The sequence below is a fragment of the Notechis scutatus genome, chromosome 4 (genome assembly GCF_049901735.1).
Source record: "Notechis scutatus isolate UNSWTSFEM ecotype Mainland chromosome 4, rNotScu1.2, whole genome shotgun sequence".
Classification (NCBI taxonomy): Eukaryota; Metazoa; Chordata; class Lepidosauria; order Squamata; family Elapidae; genus Notechis; species Notechis scutatus.
Genome location: NC_142012.1, coordinates 9,103,502 through 9,124,265, shown reverse-complemented (window position 1 = coordinate 9,124,265; position 20,764 = coordinate 9,103,502). Strand labels below are relative to the sequence as shown.

At 42.9% G+C, this 20,764-nt stretch overlaps 1 protein-coding gene across 1 annotated transcript in view; it reads right to left on the bottom strand.

Moving 5' to 3' along the window:
- PPEF2 (protein phosphatase with EF-hand domain 2) overlaps positions 1-18,135 on the bottom strand; it is a 35,858-nt gene extending 17,723 nt beyond the window's left edge. The window contains exons 1-9 of the mRNA XM_026676520.2: positions 18,012-18,135; positions 16,899-16,956; positions 15,502-15,671; positions 12,340-12,454; positions 10,200-10,246; positions 6,363-6,529; positions 3,906-3,942; positions 3,661-3,810; positions 432-665 (exon numbers count right to left, since the gene is read on the bottom strand). Of these exons, the coding sequence (XP_026532305.2) occupies positions 432-665; positions 3,661-3,810; positions 3,906-3,942; positions 6,363-6,529; positions 10,200-10,246; positions 12,340-12,454; positions 15,502-15,671; positions 16,899-16,956; positions 18,012-18,080 (1,047 nt within the window). The 5' untranslated portion in view covers positions 18,081-18,135. The remainder of the gene's footprint in view (positions 1-431; positions 666-3,660; positions 3,811-3,905; positions 3,943-6,362; positions 6,530-10,199; positions 10,247-12,339; positions 12,455-15,501; positions 15,672-16,898; positions 16,957-18,011) is intronic.
- Positions 18,136-20,764: the final 2,629 nt, after the last annotated feature.

Genomic DNA, 20,764 nt, shown 5'->3' with positions numbered 1-20,764 from the left:
CCTGCCCTTTTTCTCCTACAGGTTGGTCGGCTGTTGCTACCTTAAGCTTGGTTCATTTCAGTGGTGGTGTTCAATTTTTTTTTTTACTACCGGTTCTGTGGGCGTGGCTTGGCAGGAGTGTGTGGCTTGGTGGGCGTGGCAGGGGAAGGATACTGCAAAATCCCCATTCCCTCCCCATTCCACTAACCTGCTTTCCAGCTCTGTTGTCCTGTGCAGGGCAACAAAAGAAGATCCAGCCGATCAACTGGGACTCGGGAGGCAGAGAATAGATGGGGGCGGAGCCAGTCAGAGGTGGTATTTGCTGGTTCTCTGAACCACTCAAACTTTCCGCTAACGGTTCTCCAGAACTGGTCAGAACTGGCAGAATACCTCCTCTCTTTCATTTCTACTTTTCCGCTTGCCGGAATTTTGGCGGTTCTCCAAATGCTTACCTGTTCAATGTCATCATCCTCATAGCTTTCAGAATCATTTGAGTCTTCCGATTCCAGAGATGGACTGGGTCCTAAGTTTTTCTGGGTTCCAGGTGACTTGCCGGCGGATTTTGAATTTGTCTGTTGTCCTCCTTGGGAGACATTGATTGTGGAACCACTCCTGATCAGTGGGCCACCTTCAGAGGCAGTATAGTCCAAAGTTTTTCTTCGCTTTGGGACTAGCACCGAGAGAATCTAAGTTGAGAAGGAGACACGAAAAGGATATATGTGACTTACAATCAGATCTTTTCTAGAACCAGATTCTCAATCCAGTTATGCAGGGGTGGGATTCTACAGGTTCGCACCTATTCACTTGAATCGGTTGTTAACATTCTAAGCAGTTCGGACAACCGGTTGTTAGAAGAAATTACTGGCCTAATCCTGTAAGGAAGGCAGGAAGGAAACATTCTGGTGTTGCTTACAGAAACTGCCTCTCCGTTAACCCTTATTACATTCTTGGCAGGACTAGACTTCCTGTCTCAGGAACTTCTCTGGAGTTCTTTTCCCCTCCTTTGCTGGTACTTTGCTTGCATAGAGTGACCATTCAAAGTTACAATGGCATTGAAAAAAGTGACTTATGACCATTTTTCACACTTATGACTGTTGCAGCATCCCCACAGTCATGAGAGGCCAAGCGAGGAGATGCGTGCCTCGATGTGAGTGATGTTGAGTTGACCTCGCCCAGCCAGTCACATGACCACCAAGCCATGCCCACCAACTAAGCCACGCCCACAGAACCAGTTGTTAAAAATTTGAATCCCACAACTGCAGTTATGGAATTGGAAAGAACAAAGTGAGTCATCTTGGAATGTCTCTTTTCAATCTTGTGCTCAGTTCCGATCACTACAACACAAAAAGGACACATGAAAAATTTCTAGCTGCTCACAAATGTTTACCAATGTTTTGTAAATTGAATACAAGATCAGCATTCTCCATAGAAATCTTCCGTAGTAAAACTATGAAATTGCATTTTGCTTAGCAAATTTAAAAGAAGTGGTTCTAAATAATACTTCAATGTCCTTTTAAAGCATATCAAATCTAAAATATATAATTTTCTGGAAAGGAATTCAAGTATTTATTTTCTTTGTGTAACGTCTTTTTATATAGACTAAACTCTATATATGCCCTCTGCGCATGCATGCACAATTCTCCCCCCACACCATCCCCTTACTGCCACTGTGCCTCATAGCTGATTTTTCAACTGGTTTGAGGCCTTTTTCGGCCTCCCAGAGGCTTGGAAAAAGCCTCTGCAGGTCCTGATAGGCCCTTCATCACTTCCAGTATTGGAAGTGATGAAACGGGCCTATAATTCAGCCTGAGAAGCCTTGCAGAGGCTTTTTCCAAGCATCTGGGAGGCCGAAAAAGGCCTCAGACCAACCAACCAAAAAAAAACAAAAACCCCGAGCTGTGAGGCGTGCACATGTGCAGTGAGGTAAGTTTGCCTGCGGCTCATGTGCCACTTGTGGCATACGTGCCATAGATTTGCCATCACGGCTCTATACTAGTACAACCATCCTAATCATATCTCTTCGTCTGATCTGTTGCTTGACAACATTCAATTGTATTTTCTCTTGTTTTTTGAATAAATTATCATGAACTATATTGGAGGGGGGGGAAGGACACAGGTAGTCCCCCACTTACCACCATTTGTGGAGTGACCATTCAAAGTTACAACAGCGCTGAAAAAAGTGATTTATGGTTGTTTTTCACACTTACAACCATTGCAACATCTCCATGGTCACGTGATCAAAATCCGAACACTTTGCAACGGATTCATATTTATGACGGTTGCATTGTCCCGGGGTCATGGGATCCCTTTTGGCGACCTTCTGACGAGCAAAGTCAACGAGGAAGCCAGATTTACTTAACAACCCTGTTAGTAACTTAAGAACTGCAGTGATTCACGTAAGAACTCGGGCAAGGAAGGCCTTAAAACGGGACTATCTCTCTCTGTCTCTCTCTCTCTCCATCTTCAGTGCATATCATGACCATGAAAATAAACACAAACACACATCCTTCACGCTCCACACATTGAACCAAAAACCCCCAACACAGCACCAACGCTGCACTATACAGCAGAATTCAACACAGCTACTGACCTGGGATAGAAGCTGTTTTTCAGCGTATTTGTCCTTCTTTTTATTATTGTTGTGGTTATCAGGCAGCAGGTGCGGATGGCTGAGGAGAGCGATGACTCTGATGAGGGGCCGGGACCATCAGGAGTGGACTGCTGCCTTCAGGGATTGTGGGGCTGGCAGCAGTAATGAGGAGGTTCCTGAGGAGCCTGGCCAAGTGCGCGCCGTGAGCGCAGGATGATTCGTAGAAGAGAACAGCTGGAGCAGCACAGGCGACTCAGGAGCAAGGATGCAACGTAATGGCCCCTCCCTCCAGGGAATATAAGCCTGGTTTCAAAGGTTTTTGCTTTTGCAGAAAGCAAAAATGTTCTGAAGACTCAGCATTGTGTGTGGAGACTCTGCCTTATCTGAAGAATTCTGTCAAGGCTTTTCTGGTTGGACTAATTGGCTGCAAGCCATCTTTTATCTACAAAGTTTATTTGAAGATTAAAGCTGTGAAGGTTTGAGTTGCTGCATTTGTTTGAGATTTTCTTGCTGGTAACCGGGTTGGGTCAGAACAATTATCCTGTACTGTCTGCTAGATGGTAGTAGTTAAAAAAAAAGGGGGTGCCCAGGATGAGATGGATCTTTGAGAATATTTAGGACTTTCTTAAGGCAGTGGGAGCTATAAAGCTCTTCCAAAGTGGGGAGAGGGCAACCAATGATCTTCTGGGCAATGACGTTAACCCTCTGGAGTGTTGTCCTATCTGCCACTGTGCAATTGGCAAACCATACAGAGGTGCAGTATGTTAAGATACTCTCTATGGTGCAGCGGTAGAAGGTCACCAAGAGTTTTTCATCCAGTTGTTGTTTCCTGAGAAGTCTCAGGTAGTATAATCTCTGCTGGGCCCTTTTGACCAGGACTGCAATGTGAGCACCCCAGGTCAGGTCCTCTTTTAGGGAAACTTACAACTTAAAACTGGCCACTTTCTCCACTCGGTCTCCATTGATAAGCAAGGGATGGATGTCTGATCTGTTCCTTCTACAGTCCACTATAACCTCCTTGGTCTTATTGGTGTTGAGGACCAAGTTCTGCTCTGCCACAAACAAAAGCAAGTTCTCTTCTAATGCCATACCTTACATCTCTCAACTTTGGCTAGCCGTTCCAAATCGGTCTTATCAGATATGCCTCCATGTACAATCAGGACCTTCCTGTCAATCACAGTTGCCAAGGGGATGCTGCTAAAAATGTTCTTGATCACCGCCAGGAGTCTGTGGGCATGATCCTAGGAGGAATAGGAGCAGAGTGCAAAAACTGTGATGGACAGTCTGGGGTCACCCGACAACACAGAAGATGCAACAGGTAGGCAAACTGGAGTACCTTATATTTCCGTGTGACTTCTTTGGTGAACCCGTAGCTAGAGGCAGAAGAGAAGGGAAGGTTTTAAATAGATGCCTCGGAAGGAGAGCAAAACAACAACAATGACAATATTAAAAGTGGCACAGGTAGTCCTCAACTTACAATGGTTCATTTAGTGATGGTTCAAATTTTTGAAAAATATGACTCATAACCATTTTTCATAGTTACAACCTTTGTAACATCCCCATGATCACGTGACCAAAATTCAGATGCTTGACAACTGACTCATATTTATGACCTTTGCTGTGTCCTGTGGTCATTTGATCCCCTTTTGTGACCTTCTGACAAGCAAAGTCAATGGGAAAGCCAGATTCACTTAGCAATGGGGGTTACTATCTTACACACTGAAGTGATTCACTGGACACTGTGACAAGAAAAGTTGTAATGCACCACATAGAGCAAATAAAGAGGACAGTCACCATGTGTTTTACTGCTCAACTGTGTTATTGTAACAGGAAACCAGAAATTTTCCTCAGAAAATAAAGAAACCATGGATGATAACCATAGATGCACACAAAACACTGCCATCTACTGGCTGAATAATTATGTAGTTGTTGCAATACAAAATACATTCTAACATATATTCCAACACTTTCACAGTAACTTTCTTGGCCAGGGCTCAAGAACCAGGGCTCAAGAACACAGTGACTAAATTAGTAGACACAGTGACTAAATTAGTAGACCAGCAAAATACTGTAGACATAATATATTTAGATTTCAGCAAGGTATTCGACAAAGTAGACCACAACCTACTTCTTAGTAAGCTAGAAAAAAGTGGAATAGATAGCACCACCACTAGATGGACTTGCAACTGGCTGGCAAACCATACTGAATGAGTAGTCCTTAATGGTCTACATGGTCTAAGTCTACATGGAGGGAAGTAAGCAGTGGGGTGCCACAAGGTTCTGTCTTAGGCCCAGTACTCTTCAATATCTTTATTAACGACTTAGATGAGGGAACAGAAGGGGAACCTACCAAATTTGCAGATGATACTAAGCTGGCAGGAATAGCTAACACCCAAGAAGATAGGCTCAAGATCCAGATGGATCTTGACAGACTAGAACACTGGGCCATATCTAACAAAATGAAATTCAATGTAGAGAAAAGTAAAGTCCTACACTTAGGCAAGAAAAACCAAAAGTACACATATAGATTGGGTGAAACCAGGCTCAATAGCGGTAACTGTGAGAGGGATCTTGGAGTCTTAGTGGACAACCAGGTAAATATGAGTCAGCAGTGTGCAGCAGCAGCCAAAAAAGCTAATGCAATCCTAAATTGTATTAACAGAGGGACACAATCAAGATCAAGGGAAGTACTAATACCACGCTGTAAAGCCTTAGTAAGACCACACCTAGAGTACTGCCTCCAGTTTTGTTCACCACACTATAAAAAAGATGTTGAGACTCTAGAAAAAGTACAGAGAAGAGCAACCAGGATGATTAGGGGACTGGAGGCTAAAACATACCATGAACAGTTGCAGGAACTGGGCTTGGCTAGTCTACTAAAGAGAAGGACCAGGGGAGACATGATAGCGGTCTTCCAATATTTGAGGGGCTGCCACAGGGAGGAAGGGTTCAAGCTATTTTCTAAAGCGCATGTAGGCTAGACAAGGAATAATGGATGGAAACTGAACAAGGAGAGATTTAACCTGGAAATAAGGAGAAACTTTCTGACAGTGAGAACAATCAACCAATGGAACAGAAGTTGCCCTCGGAAGTTGTGGGAGCTTCATCACTTGAGACTTTCAAGAAGAGATTGGACTGCCATTTGTCAGAAATGGTGTAGGGTCTCCCGCTTGGGCAGGGGGTTGGACTAGATGACCTACAAGGTCCCTTCCAACTCTGATTATCTGTTATCTGTTACCACTTAGCTTGCTAACAGTTCATCCAGGTTATTTCCTATAGCTTTTACAGGTAGTCCTCAACTTATAACAGTTTGTTTACTGACTGTTCAAATGAATATATATATATATATATATATATATATATATATATATATATATATTGTTTTCTTAAGTTTTGGATTCATGTATGGTGTTCGGCTTGGTATATATATATATATATATATATATATATATATATATATATATATATATATTTTTTATATATATTATAAATATATATTGTTTCTTAAAAAGAATCAAACAGGATGAAGACCATTGGACAGCAATATGCCCATTCAAATTGAAACCTGTAAGTATACACACACACACACACACACACTTTAAAACACACACACATATATACATATATATATATATATATATATATATATATATATATATATATATATATATATATATACATATAATACACACACACTCACTCGCAGTACCTCTGGGTGACTTACAAAGCTAAATAAAATAAAAATAGAGAGCCGTGCAACCCTATGCTTCTACAAATGTTTTGGATTCCATACCGGAAATTGATCATGTAGTCCTCGTGGTTTCCTCGATTCAGGTGGACCTCTTTGGGGTAAATCAAGAGGAAAATAAAGATTATGATGAGGATCTCAATGGAATGCGTGCCTCGGTCAACAAAGTCCCCATTGAAGACATACAACTTCTGCGGAGAAGGAAGTCCGTTCTGTAAGGAAGAAATAGATCCCTAAAATTAAACTTCAGTAGGACGGCAAGATGAGGAGACAAGCCCCCAAGTGAGACTCAATTGGTGGGGCCCTTGGTGATCTTTGAGCCTGATATTTACCTGCAGACGTTTCATGGTCTAACTATGTAACATCATCAGTGCCAGAAGAGAGTGGGGTTTCCTCCCTGTTTATGTACTAGTGCAGGGTGTCTGTTCTATCGCCAGGACAAAGCAGACTCGAATACCGGAGTTGAAATCAGCTCTTTATTAGCAACCAGTAACTTCAACTGAAGTCGAGCCATGGCAGCCCTTTTTATAGCGGCTGCTCGCGGCTCGCAACCAATGGCATGTGTTTAAACTTCCCGCCGCTTATTGCGGCCAATCGGAACCTGTTGTTCTTAACCAATCATTACGCTGTGTTAACTAACCAATAGGAATGTAGTATTAGAAGTCTATATTTGAATACACTACAGTGTCAAACTCAATTTCACTGAGGACCGCATAAGGGCCATGGTTGACCTCGGAGGGGCCGGGTGGGCATGGCTGACTGGGTGGGTGTGGCCAGCTTGATGCCACCTCCCAAATTTTTGGCATGTTTCTTCTTCTCATTGGATAGACGGGCCGAAGCCATGTGGATCGGCCCCTTACATTTTCCAGGATGGCCCCACGGGCCGGATCCGATCCTATTTTGTGCCGGATGCAGCCCGCAGGCCTTGTGTTTGACACCCCCTGTACCAGGGGTGGGATTCTACCAGTTCTGACCGGTTCTATAGAACCAGTTGTTATGATTCTGTGCAAATCATGACCCTGGCTGGTCCCACCCCTCTTTGCCCATCCCTTCCCCCCCTGCCCAGTTAGTCCTTACCACGCATGCGCAGCATCCCACACATGCCCGACATCGCTGACTGCATTTCCCCCCTTCCAGTCACTCCTTAAGGCATTTCTTTTTCCCCCGCTCCCGATGATCAGCTGTTCCTATAATCAGCTGTGCCAGGATTCCCCTCACAGTTTTACTGCTTCACCCCACTCCATTTTTTGCCTTCTTGGGCCCCAGGGAAGCTTACTGGGAGCAAAAACACGCCCCCAGGAGGCTTCCCCGAGGTCCAGAAGTGCCCCCCAAAGCCACACCCACCCAGTCACATGGCCACACCCACTTAGCCAGGCCCACCTAGCCACACCCACAGAACCAGTTGTTAAAAAATTTGAATCCCACCCCTGCCCTGTACTCGTGGTTTCTCCTGTCAGTATTGGCAGCAGTGTCCTTCACTCCGCCAACATCGACCGAGCGAGCCAATTAACACTGGCAGACAGTACTTTTGCACAGGGAGTCCTCAACTTACAACAGTTCGTTTAGTGGCCATTCTAATTTACAACGGCACTGAAAAAAAGTGACCTGTGGCCTTTTTTTTTGCAAACTCACAACCATTGCAGCATCCTCCATGGTCATGTGATCAAAATTCGGACGCTTGCCAACGGACTCATATTTATGACGGTTGCAGTGTCCTGGGGTCACGTGATCTGCTTTTGCGACCTTCTGACAAGCAAAGTCAAATGGGGGAATCCAGATTCACTTAACGACCGTGTTTACTGACTTAACAGTTGCAATGATTCACTTAGCAGCTATGGCAAGAAAGGTCATAAAATGGGGCAAAGCTCACTAACAAGTGTCTCCTTTAGCAACATAAATGTTGGGCTCAATTGTGGTCGTAAGTCAAGGTCTACCTGTACTTTCAGACTTGCAAGATTTGATGTTGGCCTTTTCTGATAAATCAGACAGGAACTATAACTAGATCAAATAAATTTACTTTATTGAAAGGCTACATTAACAGAATCTTGCAAGTCTCAAAATGCAAACTTCCTTCCCACCACTTTTTAACTGCTAGATTCATTAGTAGAGGTCCTTCTTAAATTTCTTCCTCTGGCCCTTAAGTGACCGAGGGCTCCCTTCTCTCTTATCTGACGATATGTTAGGCAGTCTCTCCTTTTCCCTTAAGATTATCCACGCATTCCATTACAAATGGTGACTAGTGTATGGGATATTAGGATGAGCTCATAGAGGTTGTGAGAATCAAGGGTATAGCTTGTGGATCTATTAGATTCAATAACTCCTATGGGTGATAGCTGGCCCCAGAAGAAAGAGACGTGAAACAACTAGGATGGTTTCAAAATATACCAGAACTATTTGTAGTCCTGCTGAGCCATTGCTAACTGTGAAAACATATTTTTACAAAGTACACACTTGGACGGTTAAGTTTAAAACAGGAAGAATGAAACTGTTGGAAATGAGGAACTGAAAGTAATGTACACAGGTGTTTAAGGAAAGTGACAGTGAAGCTGTGAAGCGTGTATGTGGTTAGAAGAAAAGCATAAAGGATAGGATTGGAGATCAGCTCGGGGCCCTTTGATTTATGGCCGTCCTTGCAGAACCTGCTGTATGTCATTGGACCCCATTGCAATGGCTTATTAATATAAGTGTATTGCTGCTACTATATCTTTTATATCTATTCATTTCTTATGTTCCAAATTATTAGAAACAATAAACCTCTGATCTTAAAGTAAGAATTTTTGTCTGTTTCCTACTGATATTTTTTTATGACAAGGTGTTGGGAGAAATCTCCATCTGGTTCAATTCCAAGCTGGGAGAAAGACACTGGAAACACTGAGGGTGATTGGAAAGATGGTTTAATGATGAAGCAGAACCACAAAGCACATGGGCTCTGGGTAGCTGACCACATGGAGTTGAGAGTGAGGGATTTTTTTTATACCTTCTCTTAGGCTTTGCACTTGAGCTTCCTGTTCCTGTGCAAGAACATGCATTCTATTGGCTGTTGTCAGACTCCCATGGGGCCATGTGGGGTCATGTTTGTCTGAGATAAGTTTGGTTGAAGTTTGCTGGGTGATGCAATGTCCTTAGGAGATTGTGCAATGCAGTGCGCTCTGCAGCTAGATAATCCTATTATGTCCTGGAGGGCCATGTCTTAATCCCTTCACCCTGGAGCTGAAGGTCTTTTGGTTTGTAGATAATGAATCTCAATGAACACAAAAATCTGCTGTGGGGAGAGAAATTGAGTCTGCTTCCTGCCTCTAAAAAAACATGTTTTTCCACTTCTCATTTAGGGAAATATAATATTCTGCCTTTTTAAATATTCCTCAAAATATTTCATTCTTCCCTTTCTACAGAGGGAAGGCTTAAAATCCTGGACAATTTTTGTTCAGTGAAAAAAATGGGGTGCAGATGAGAAACACTCGTGCAAATGCACAAACCAATGTAGGTGTGTAAGAAAAAAAAAAAAGAGAAAATAACTCTCTGTTGAAGCTAACACACTTCAAAGTGAAATGCTGTGGAAGAACCACCATTTTTTAAAAATGGCCGTTTTGATTCTTTTTCATTTGCCTGAATAGATTATTTTTCTTCTTTTTTTTACAAAGAGAAAAAAATTGGCCAAAACAGATTCACTGATGCCAAGGAATGTTGTGTGTTTTATTGCTTCACCGAAGCAAAATCTAACAACCAGCAAAATGTGTAATTACTTTCTTATACACTGGCTAGGAAGAGTTACCGTGTCTTTTCTTGCATGGAAAATTAGAATTAAGGGTATTTTTTAAAAAAAACAAAGGTTAGTTTATTTCAATTGCTTTTGACATATTGTGATCCAAGCTCTCTGCTTACCTTGTAAAATATGTGAAACAAGTCGAATATTTGCCCATGTAAGTCTCCTAAATAAAAGAAAGGGAGAACGTGTTATCTCAGTGAAAGAATTTGATAGGATCCTAGAATATGGAAATTGGACAGCATCTTTAAAGTCAATTTAATCCAGCTCCTTGCATAGTGCAGGAGGAATATCACACAGGGCATTCCTGATCTTGAGAGAAGACTAAAGAATGAACACAGGGGTGGGATTCTCCCGGTTCACACCGGTTTAGGCGAACCGGTTCGCTCCGACAATCAATGCTCGCCCCTGTGCTGAACTTATCTATATCCTCACAGCTGATTCACGGCAGAGCGGATTGCTGCTCCTCAGCTGTGTTACTCCCCAGTAGTAACATAGCAGGTATATTTTTTCGGAAAGCTGTTCACGTGCACAGTGAAGCATGCAATCACTGAACCGGTTGTTACACCAGCCGCATCCCACCACTGAGTCAACATCCCATAATATTTCCTTATTGCTGCCAAGATAACATGGACAGGTCAGGACTTAAATTACATTTAGTCCTTGACTTACAACAGTTTCTTTAGCGGCCGTTCGAAGTTAAAACGACCTAAAAATGTGGCTTATGACCGTTTTTCACCCTTATGACTATTGCAGCATCCCCAAGGTCACATGATCCAAATTCAGACACTTGGCAACTGATTCATATTTATGACGGTTGCCGTGTCCTGGGGTCATATGGTCCCCTTTTGCAAACTTCTCACCAGCAAAGTCAATGGGGAAGCCAGATTCACTTAACAACTGGGTTTCTAACTCAACAGCTGCAAGGATTCACTTAACAATTGTGGCAAGAAAGGTCGTAAAATGAGACAAAACTCACTTCACATCTGTCTCACTTAGCAACAGGTTCAATTGCAGTCGTAAGTTGAGGACTATCTATAAACTCCTGGAAGGTATAACCTCTGGTACACCATTTACCATCATAGCAGGTAGTGGTACATAGTCAATCTTGGCTGGACTGTTGAATCTCTGTGCCTGCTAATTTTAAAGTTTTGAGTAATGGTCGCACTGATGCCTCCTATCCCTCATTTAAGAGGCAAAACTTCACTGCATGTTGCAACAGTTTACAGCAGGGATATCCCCAACCTTGGCAACTTTAAGAGTGGTGGACTTCATCTCCCAGAATTCCTCAGCCAGCCATTCTGTGAGTTGAAGTCCACCAGTCTTAAAGTTGCCAAGGTTGATATCCTCATTTAGACCTTTACACAAATATTTATATTTATGTTTATATATTTATATATTTATAATTATATATATTTTATTTATTCTCTCTCTTATCTATCTATCTATCTATCTATCTATCTATCTATCTATCCATCTATCTATCATCAATAGATAAATATTTATTTTTATTTTTAGTCTCTCTCATCTATCTATCTATATCTATTTATCTATCTATATTTTATCTATTTGTCCATCTATCTCTATTATATCTATCTATCTATTTATATTTATCTATCTCTATTTATCTCTATTTGTCTGTCTGTATGTCTGCCTATCTATCTATCTATCTATCTATCTATCTATCTATCTATCTATCTATCTCTATTTTATCTTTGTCTATCTTTTTTATCTGTCTATCTCTATTTATATCTATCTCTATTTATCTATCTCTCTATCTATCTCTATCTCTATTTATCTATCTCTCTATCTCTATCTCTATTTATCTATCTCTCTATCTCTATTTATCTATCTCTCTATCTCTATCTATCTCTATTTATCTATCTCTATCTGTCCGTCTGTCTGTCTATCTATCTACCTACCAGCATCTCTATTTATTGATCTATCATCTATATCTATCATCTATCAATATTTATATTTATTTTATTTATTTTCTCTCTCTCATCTATCTAGCATCTCTAAATATTTGTTTTTATTTTTATTATCTATCCATCCATCCATCCATCCATCCATCCATCCATCCATCTATCTCTCTCTCAATCATCCAACTACATCTGTCTAATCTATCTATTAAATTTATATGCCACCCATCCATGGGGACCAGGTTTCCTTTGCTGGGCCCATGACTGACTGCTATTCTCTTTCTTGCAACTTTGCCAAGGGCTCCACCTCCGCCTTTTTTACAAAAGGTAGACTTACCACACACAGTGATCTCCTCACTGTAGCAGGTAGAAATTCTGTTGATGTTTGGCAGCTGGCTGAGATGCTGTTCCACCTCTTGGAAGAGTTTTAGTACATAGTAAGGATGAAGCTGCTACTGGGAATAAAGGGGAAAAAATTAGAAAAGGCATTTGGAGAGAAGTTGAGCATTGCCCTTCATTTAGAGATAGTCCTCGAATTACAACCACACCTGAGCCCAACATTTGTGTTGCTAAGCGAGGCATTTGTTAAGTGAGATTCGCCACATTTTTAAAAATTTTATTATTAAATTTTATTTAGTTTTCAAAATTTAAAAACATGAAATAAAACTTTATACATCACTATATCAACATCAAGACATCTTTTACACTTCCTTATCATCTTTCTATATATACGTGTTATGGCTCCCCCTTCAAAGTTCAAACAACACAAAACCAAAAGCAGCCGTTCCAAAACTTAAGTCCAAAAGAAAGGAGTTTAACAAGATAACGACTGTCATCAATTATATACACGCCCTGTTCAGCAAAACAGTTCTGGCACAAATCCTCAAAGCTCCGAGCCTCTGCTGTAAACCTCATCACGCCAACAGACACTTTGTTCCTGACAATCTTTCCTCCCACAGCTGTGTCTTTTTATAGTCCTTGAGGCAACGTACTAATTACTGAGTTTGCCTCCGTAAAACACCTAGATGGTCGTGTCAATCTCCCTAAATCAACGTCTGGCTTGATGCCTCCCCACAGCTTGACGTTTTAGCCTCCTTCTAGTTCTGGCATCAAGCCACGATCTGTCTGTTTCTTCGCTCGATTCTTCTAACTCATGTTGTGCTTCAATTTAAGGCATGAATGAGGTCGAGGGTTCAGGTGAAGAATGTCTGTGTGATAACCTCTCATCCCCCTGGCTCACATCTGTGTCTACTAACAATTCAGACTCCAAATTCTCAGCAGGCTCCAGCCTTTCATCCTCAGAGTCATCAGAATCAAAACTTACAGCAGGATCGATCCTTTCAGTCACAACATATACGTTTCTTTCATTATACAATTTCAACTTAATATATAAATAGATATAAGATACGAATATAGATATAAGTATTTATATACAGTAGTTTCTTATTCTTTACCTAATTGTCATTTTGATTTATTTTTATTCTTAAACCATTCACACCAGACATTTGTTGTGGTTAGCCGGCAGCAGGTGCGGACGGCTGAGGAGAGCGAGGACTCAGATGAGGCCAGCCCCCACAATCTCTGAAGGCAGCAGTCCACTCCCTAATGGTCCTGGCCCCTCATCTGAATCCTCGCTCTCCTCAGCCGTCCGCACCTGCTGCCGGCTAGCCACAACAGTCATTAGGTGAATCTGAATTCCCCCATCGTCTGGGGGAAGGCAGCTGAGAAAGTTGCAAATGGCGACCACGTTAACTCCAGAATGCTATACAACCATCATAAATACACGTTGAGGATCAAGCTTCCAAATTCTGATCACATGATCACGGGGAATCCTCTCACCTTTTTAGTGCCATTGCAACCTCGAAGGATCATTAAACAAAGGCGTCAAGACTGGCGTCGCACTTTCGCCGATATTCTGCTCTTCTCACCGCTTGACAAAGGGAGGTGGCGAATTCAAGGGTGAAGGAAATGGCATCCAAGCATCATTGGTTCCCGGGAGACACTGCTCCCCACTCAAGGACACCCTGAACAGGTGTCCCAGCGTGGCCGGCTGGTTCCCATAACAAAATGAACAGAAGTGATTGGTGGATGTAATGGACTGTGGATGGCCCATATAGGGAAAGGGAGAATGAATTATGCTGGCTTTTGGGCGGAAAATACAGAGCTGGTTTTGTGTGATGACCCAGGGTGGGATACAAAACAAATACTGTCACAGAAAACAGATGAAGCCCCTTTTATTCCTTCACTTTGCTTCCAAGCTCTGAATATTCTTGACAGAAGCCCAAAAAAAAAAAACCCACATACAAACAGTTACAAGAAGAAGGGAATAAGCAACACAAACCAGGCAAGATAAGGGCTGGAGAACGTCCAAGATAACACACATTGGGAAGGACGCCAAACTCAGAGAGGAACCACCAACTAGAGATATTTCCATGCTTTGTTTCCAGCGTTCGCCCATACGCAAGTCCGTATTCTTATTCAGTGGTCACAGCTGCAGCCCATGAAGAGGATCAAGGCCCTCTTTTCCCAACTAGACCACATCTCTCCCTTATCCTCTCCTCCCTGCATGCCCTAGGATGGAGAGGGGATGGGCCTGGCTCCTCCTCTGACTGTCCTGCCCTTCCCCAGCCTCCTCCACAACCTCCAGAGCCACACTTCCGCTCTCTCTCCCTCAGAGTCAGCCTCCACCAGGGACATGACATTTTGCTTCTTCTGTGCCAATGTGGTTTATTCAGTAAAGTTTTATACCCTTGGTAAAATAATGTCCCAGGAGTTTCTTTTTCTGGATTCGCCAACTGGACAGTTGACAGAAGGATTGTAAGTAGAGGACAACTGTAAATAGTTGCCTCCTCTTTTAGGAATCTCTGATACATTCCAGTGGTGGGATTCAAATTGTTTTACTACCAGTTCTGTGGGCATGGATTGGTGGGTGTGGTGTGGCTTGGTGAGCATGGCTTGCTGGGCGTAGCTTGGTGGGCGTGGCAGGGGAAGAATACTATAAAATCTCCATTCCCACCCCACCTCACTAACCTACTTTCCAGCTTCGTTCTCCTGTGCAGGGCACAGAAAGAAAACCCAGCCAATCAACTGGGACTCAATGGGAGGCAGAGAATAGATGGGATTGGTGGGGCCACTCAGAGGTGGTATTTGCCAGTTCTGCAAACTACTCAAAATTTCCACTACTGGTTCTCCAGAAGTGGTCAGAACCTGCTGAATACCACCTCTGATACATTCCCTTGAGGAGTCGTGGTGGCGCAGTGTTTAGAGTGCAGTACTGCAGCCTATTTCTGCTGACTGCCTGCAATTTGGCAGTTCGAATCCCACCAGACTCAAGGTTGACTCAGCCTTCCAGCCTTCCGAGGTGGGTAAAACAAGGACCCAGATTGTTGGGGGCAGTAGACTGACTCTGTAAACTGCCTAGAGAGGGCTGTAAAGCATTATAAAGCGGTATATGTCTAAGCGCTACTGCTATTGAGACGGTTGTTCTTCAGTTACTTACTTGATTGTTTCTGAAGGCTTCTAGGACATTTACCGCATCGTCTGGCGTCAGGGGGAAACCAAGGCGAGGCCCTTTGTAACTGGCTGGTACCGCTGTAGACTCCATTGATTTTTCCAGTTTGACCTGCCTCGCGGTATCCGAGTCTGACAGGATACGGTTAATGAACTCCCCTTGGCAAGAATAGAGCAAAATTTGAAAGATATTTTCAGATATTATGCACATGATCCTTTCTTTCAGGCATCAGAAAAGTGAAGAACGTGGCCACTACTATACAGGTAGTCCTCGACATACAACAGTTCATTTAGTGACTGTTCGAAGTTAAGACAGCACTGAAAAACGTGACATGTGACGTGGTCAAAATTTAGGTGCTTGGCAACGGATTCATATATACGACAGTTGCTGGGTCCCGAGGTCGTGTGGTCACTTTTTGCAACTTTTTGACAAAGTCAGAGGGGAAGCCACATTCACTTAACAACCTGGTTACTAACTTATCAATGGCAGAAATTCACTTAGCAACTGTGGCAAGAAAGATAAAATGGGACGAAACATAGATTCTGTAGTCTTAAATTAAGAATCAAAAGTAAGAGTTCTTTACAAGTAGTTCTCGACTTACAACATTTTGCTTAGTGATGATTTGAAGTTGTGATGGCACAAAAAACATGCATATATGGCTGCTGTCAACTAAAAAAATACTCCTTTGGTCTTTTTAGTTGCCAGCAGAAAGGGAGTTGGGGGAAAGCAGTGCATTCCTTAAATGCTTCAGATAATCGCCTTGGCAGCCGAAGCTGTTGGCACGCAAGATTATTACTGGAGAGCATGATTGATGACTCTTGGCTATGGATGGGTCTCATTGGAGAATATACATCCAGGGGGTGGGGGGAAGACCAGGGGTCAAGGGTGAAATGGATGATGTATCAGAGTCGGCTGCAACCAGGAAACGCCGACATGTTAATTCCTAATAAACCAATCTTTTTTTACTCTGATAGATGTGGCTAGAGACTTATGATTTGAATGGGGGTGGATGTTGGAGCCTTGACAGATGCTTTTCACCCTTATGACCATTGCTACATCTCTGTGGTCACGTGATCAAAATTCAGATGCTTGGAAATTGGCATGTATTTATGAAAGTTGCACTGTCCCGGGGTCATACGATCACTTCCCAACTGGCTTCTGATAACCAAAAACAATGGGGGAGGGGAAGCCAGATTCAATTAATGACCGAAAGATTCACTTAACAACTGCTGCGATTCACTTAACAACTGTGGCAAAAAAAGGTTGTAAAATCATGAGACAAAACTTGACCACTGCATTCCTTAGCAATGAAAATTTGGAGCTGTATTGTCATAAATCGAAGACAACCTGTGTAGTCCTATACCTAAACCGATACATACACTTACTGTCTTTTGTGTTTTGGGGTGTGACGTTCTCTATGAGGTAGTCAAAGAAATGGTTGAGCTGCAGAAGATCAAAAGAATATTGTCAAAACGTAGAGGGGGGGAAACATTTTTTCTTTTTCCTTATTTTTATCCTCCTGGGCTACCCTCCTTCACCACAACTATGTGTAGTATATCTAGTTTATGTCTAGGTATGTCTAGTCTAAAGAAAAGAAGAATTAGGGGTGACATGATAGCAGCGTTCCAATATTTGAGGGGCTGCCACAAAGAAGTGGGAGTCAAGCTATTATTCTCCAAAGCATCTGAAAACAGAACAAAGAACTAGAATAAAAGACCTCCAAGATCCCTTATTCTATTCTATTCTATTCTATTCTATTCTATTCTATTCTATTCTATTCTATTCTATTCTATTCCATTCCATTCCATTCCATTCCATTCCATTCTTATTCTATAGCACTGGATGGAAATTAATTCAAGGAGAAAAGCAAGCCAGAACTAAGGAGAAATTTCCTCACAGTTGGAACAATTAATCAGTGGAACGACTTTCCTCCAGAAGTTGTGAATGCTCCATCATTGGAGGTTTACAAGAAGAGATCAGACAACCATTCATCTGGAATGGTGTAGGGTTTTCCACCTGAGTAGGAGGTTGGACTAGAAGACCTTTAAGATCCCTTCCAACTTCGTTACAGAACTCCGAGGCCAGTTGGTGCCTCAAAGAACAGCTTTATTAGGAGATGTCGTCTTGGCACAAACTGGTGGAAAGCCAACTCTGAAGATTCCCGCGCTTTCCACCACATTAAAAGTAAGCTGTTTGCTGTTTTCTCAAAACAATAAATCACTCTGTCCAATCTGAATTGCTTGAATTGCTGGTTGCTTGATGACTTTTCCTCCTCTGGCCAGCCAGCTGTTGGAATGTCTCTGATTCATAAGAGAGTTATTTTCTTTTGGCTACAAAACCCCAACTATCTCTACCCTCCCCCCTTCAGCTCCAGGCTGTGACAACCTGAAGCCATATGAAAAGAAACCCCGATAGAAACAAAAGCCCCCACAGAAAAGAAAACGGCCACAGCCAGTTCAGCTTCAAGCTTGACATCCACACACCAGCTCCCACCATACCTTCATATGATCATGTTCTCCTGCATATTCTATGGATTGGAAGATGCGCCAGGTGCATCTCCGACGCATTTCGAGCCGGGCGACATAGCGTCGATACCACCGCTGGATCAGAACAGCTGATTGAATGGCTGAGGTAGAAAAAAGGAGAGACCCAGAGCAAAGGTTTTTTTAACCATTTTTTTTTATTTTTAACAACAAACATAAACAAACACAAACACAAAAACAACAAACAAAACCTTCTTTCAGTTGTACAGTGTGTCGGCTGGTACATATTTCTTGTGCACAATATCAGTAGACTTTCCCTCTTAAATTTAAATTTATATTCATATTATACTAATCAACTTTCCATGTCATATTATATTATTATTACATCATCATTAGACTTTAATTGCAAATTCATATTATTCTTTTTGAGCAAACTTCAATTTTTACAAGTTCTAATTCATATGATAATTCCTTCTATAATAATCAATTATAACGTATCATTACTACTGTATTATACTTATATGATAAAGACTCAGAGCAAAGTTGAAAGCATTTGTATCATGAAGCAATCGCTATATTTAAAAGGCACAGTGTGATGACCGAGGATGGGATACAAAATAAACACAGTCACGAAAACAGGTGAAGCCCCTTTTATTCCTTCACTTTGCTTCAAAGCTCCAAATATCCTTGACTGGAGACAAAAAACTCCCCCACAAGCAGTTACGAAAAGGAGGAAACGCCATTTAAACTAAAAATGCCTATAAATGATAAAGAGTAAAAACAACACAAACTACACTGAAGCAATTAAGGGAACCAGGCAAGATAAGGGCTTGAAGACGTCCATAGATATCGGAACACACACTGGGAAGGGCGCCAAGCTCAGAGAGGAACAATCAACTAGAGATATTTCCATGCTTTGTTTCCAACACTGGTCCATACGCACGTCTGTCCTTTTAACCAGTTCTCACAGCTGCAGCCCATGAAGAGGATCAAGGCCCTCTCCTCCCCCGTAGACCACGCCATTCACATCTCTCCCTTAACCTCTCCTCCCTGTGCGCCCTAGGATGGAGAGGGGATGGGCCTGAGTCCTCCTCTGACTGCCCAGCCGGCCTCCTCCACAACCTCCGGAGCCACACTTCCACTCCCTGTTGGCTGTTTCTCCTTTCCCTCAGAGTCCTTCTCCAACAGGGGCATGACACACAGTTTCATTGGAGTATGTTGTAATGAATAATGAAAACATGATTAATCAGCTGTGCTACCTCTCCAAAAAAGTCCCCTGTTCTGACCCAGCTCTCCGAACAAGGCAAACCCTCTGTATTTGAATCAACTCGAATGGCAGAAAGTGAAGAGGAACTAAAGAGCCTGTGAAGAAGGAGAGTGCAAAAGTTGGCTTGAAACTCCACATTAAGAAAGCAAAGATCATGGCATCCGGCTCCCTCAATCCCTGGCAAATAGATGGGGAAGAAATGAAGGTAGTGACAGATTTTATTTTCCTGGGTTCCAAGATCACCGCAGATGGGGACTGCAGCCAAGAAATTAAAAGACACTTGCTCCTTGGGGAGGAAAGCTATGGCAAATCTAGACAGCACACTAAAAAGCAGAGACATCAACCTGCCAGCAAAAGTATGTAGTGCCAAGGCTGTGGTTTTCCCAGTTGCAATGTATGGCTGTGAAAGTTGGACTGTAAGAAAGGCTGAGTGCCAAAGAATGGAGGCTTTTGAACTCTGGTGCTGGAGAAGACTCCTGTGAGCCCCTTGGGCTGCAAGGCGATCCAACCGGTCAGCCCTAGAGGAGATCAACCCTGACTGCTCTTTAGAAGGCCAGATCCTGAAGATGAAACTCAAAATACTTTGGCCACCTCATGAGAAGGAAGGACTCGCTGGAGAAGAGCCGAATGCTGGGAAAGATTGAGGGCAAAAGAAGAAGAAGGGGATGGCAGAGAAGAAAGTGGCTAAATGGAGTCACTGAAGCAGCCGGTGTGAGCTTAAATGGACTCCGGAGGACGATAGAGGACAGGAAGGCCTGGAGGAACATTGTCCATGGGGTAGTGATGGGTTGGACACGACTTCGCAACTAACAACAACAACGTTTAAATCAATTGTGCCTTTATTAGGAGCGCCAACAGCCCCGGCAAAAAAAATTCTCTCTCACCGCAAGCTAAGAAGTCCGTCCGGTAGGGAGATGAATAGTTGTCTGCCACATCGATTCATCTCCACCCTTTTATTCCCAGAGCTAGGGTGGGGTTTGCTAGCAGCATGGCTCTTCCATCCCAAGGACCAGCCTATAGATTTCCACTGCTCTCCTCTCCTCTCCTCTGCCTTCTGCACATCCACACATCAGGCACTGGACCCAGCTGTTCCTCCTCTTCCTCATCAGCCACCTCCAGACCTGGGGGCTGTTGACTGTCCATCTGAGGGCTGAGGATGGCCCAGGCTCCATCTCTCTCTCTCTGCCAGCTCCATTCCCTCTTCCCCCTCGGAGCTCTCAGGTTGCCTTGATGCTGATCCTGATTCCCATTCCGCCTCCTCCTTTACTCCTCCTCCTCCTCTGATTTGGCTGCTGGAGGGGCCGGCAATCGACAGGCCACCATATCACTGTTGAAATTCCTCAGATCTTTTTGGGTTGTGTTCCTCTGGCAATACTTTTAAAAAGGGACACCATTTTGGCTACGAGTACTTCAACTCCCAGAATTCCCTAGTCAGCCAGTTGCAGGCAGTCCTCGCCTTACAACAGTTCATTTAGCAACCGTTCAAAGCTACAACAGCACC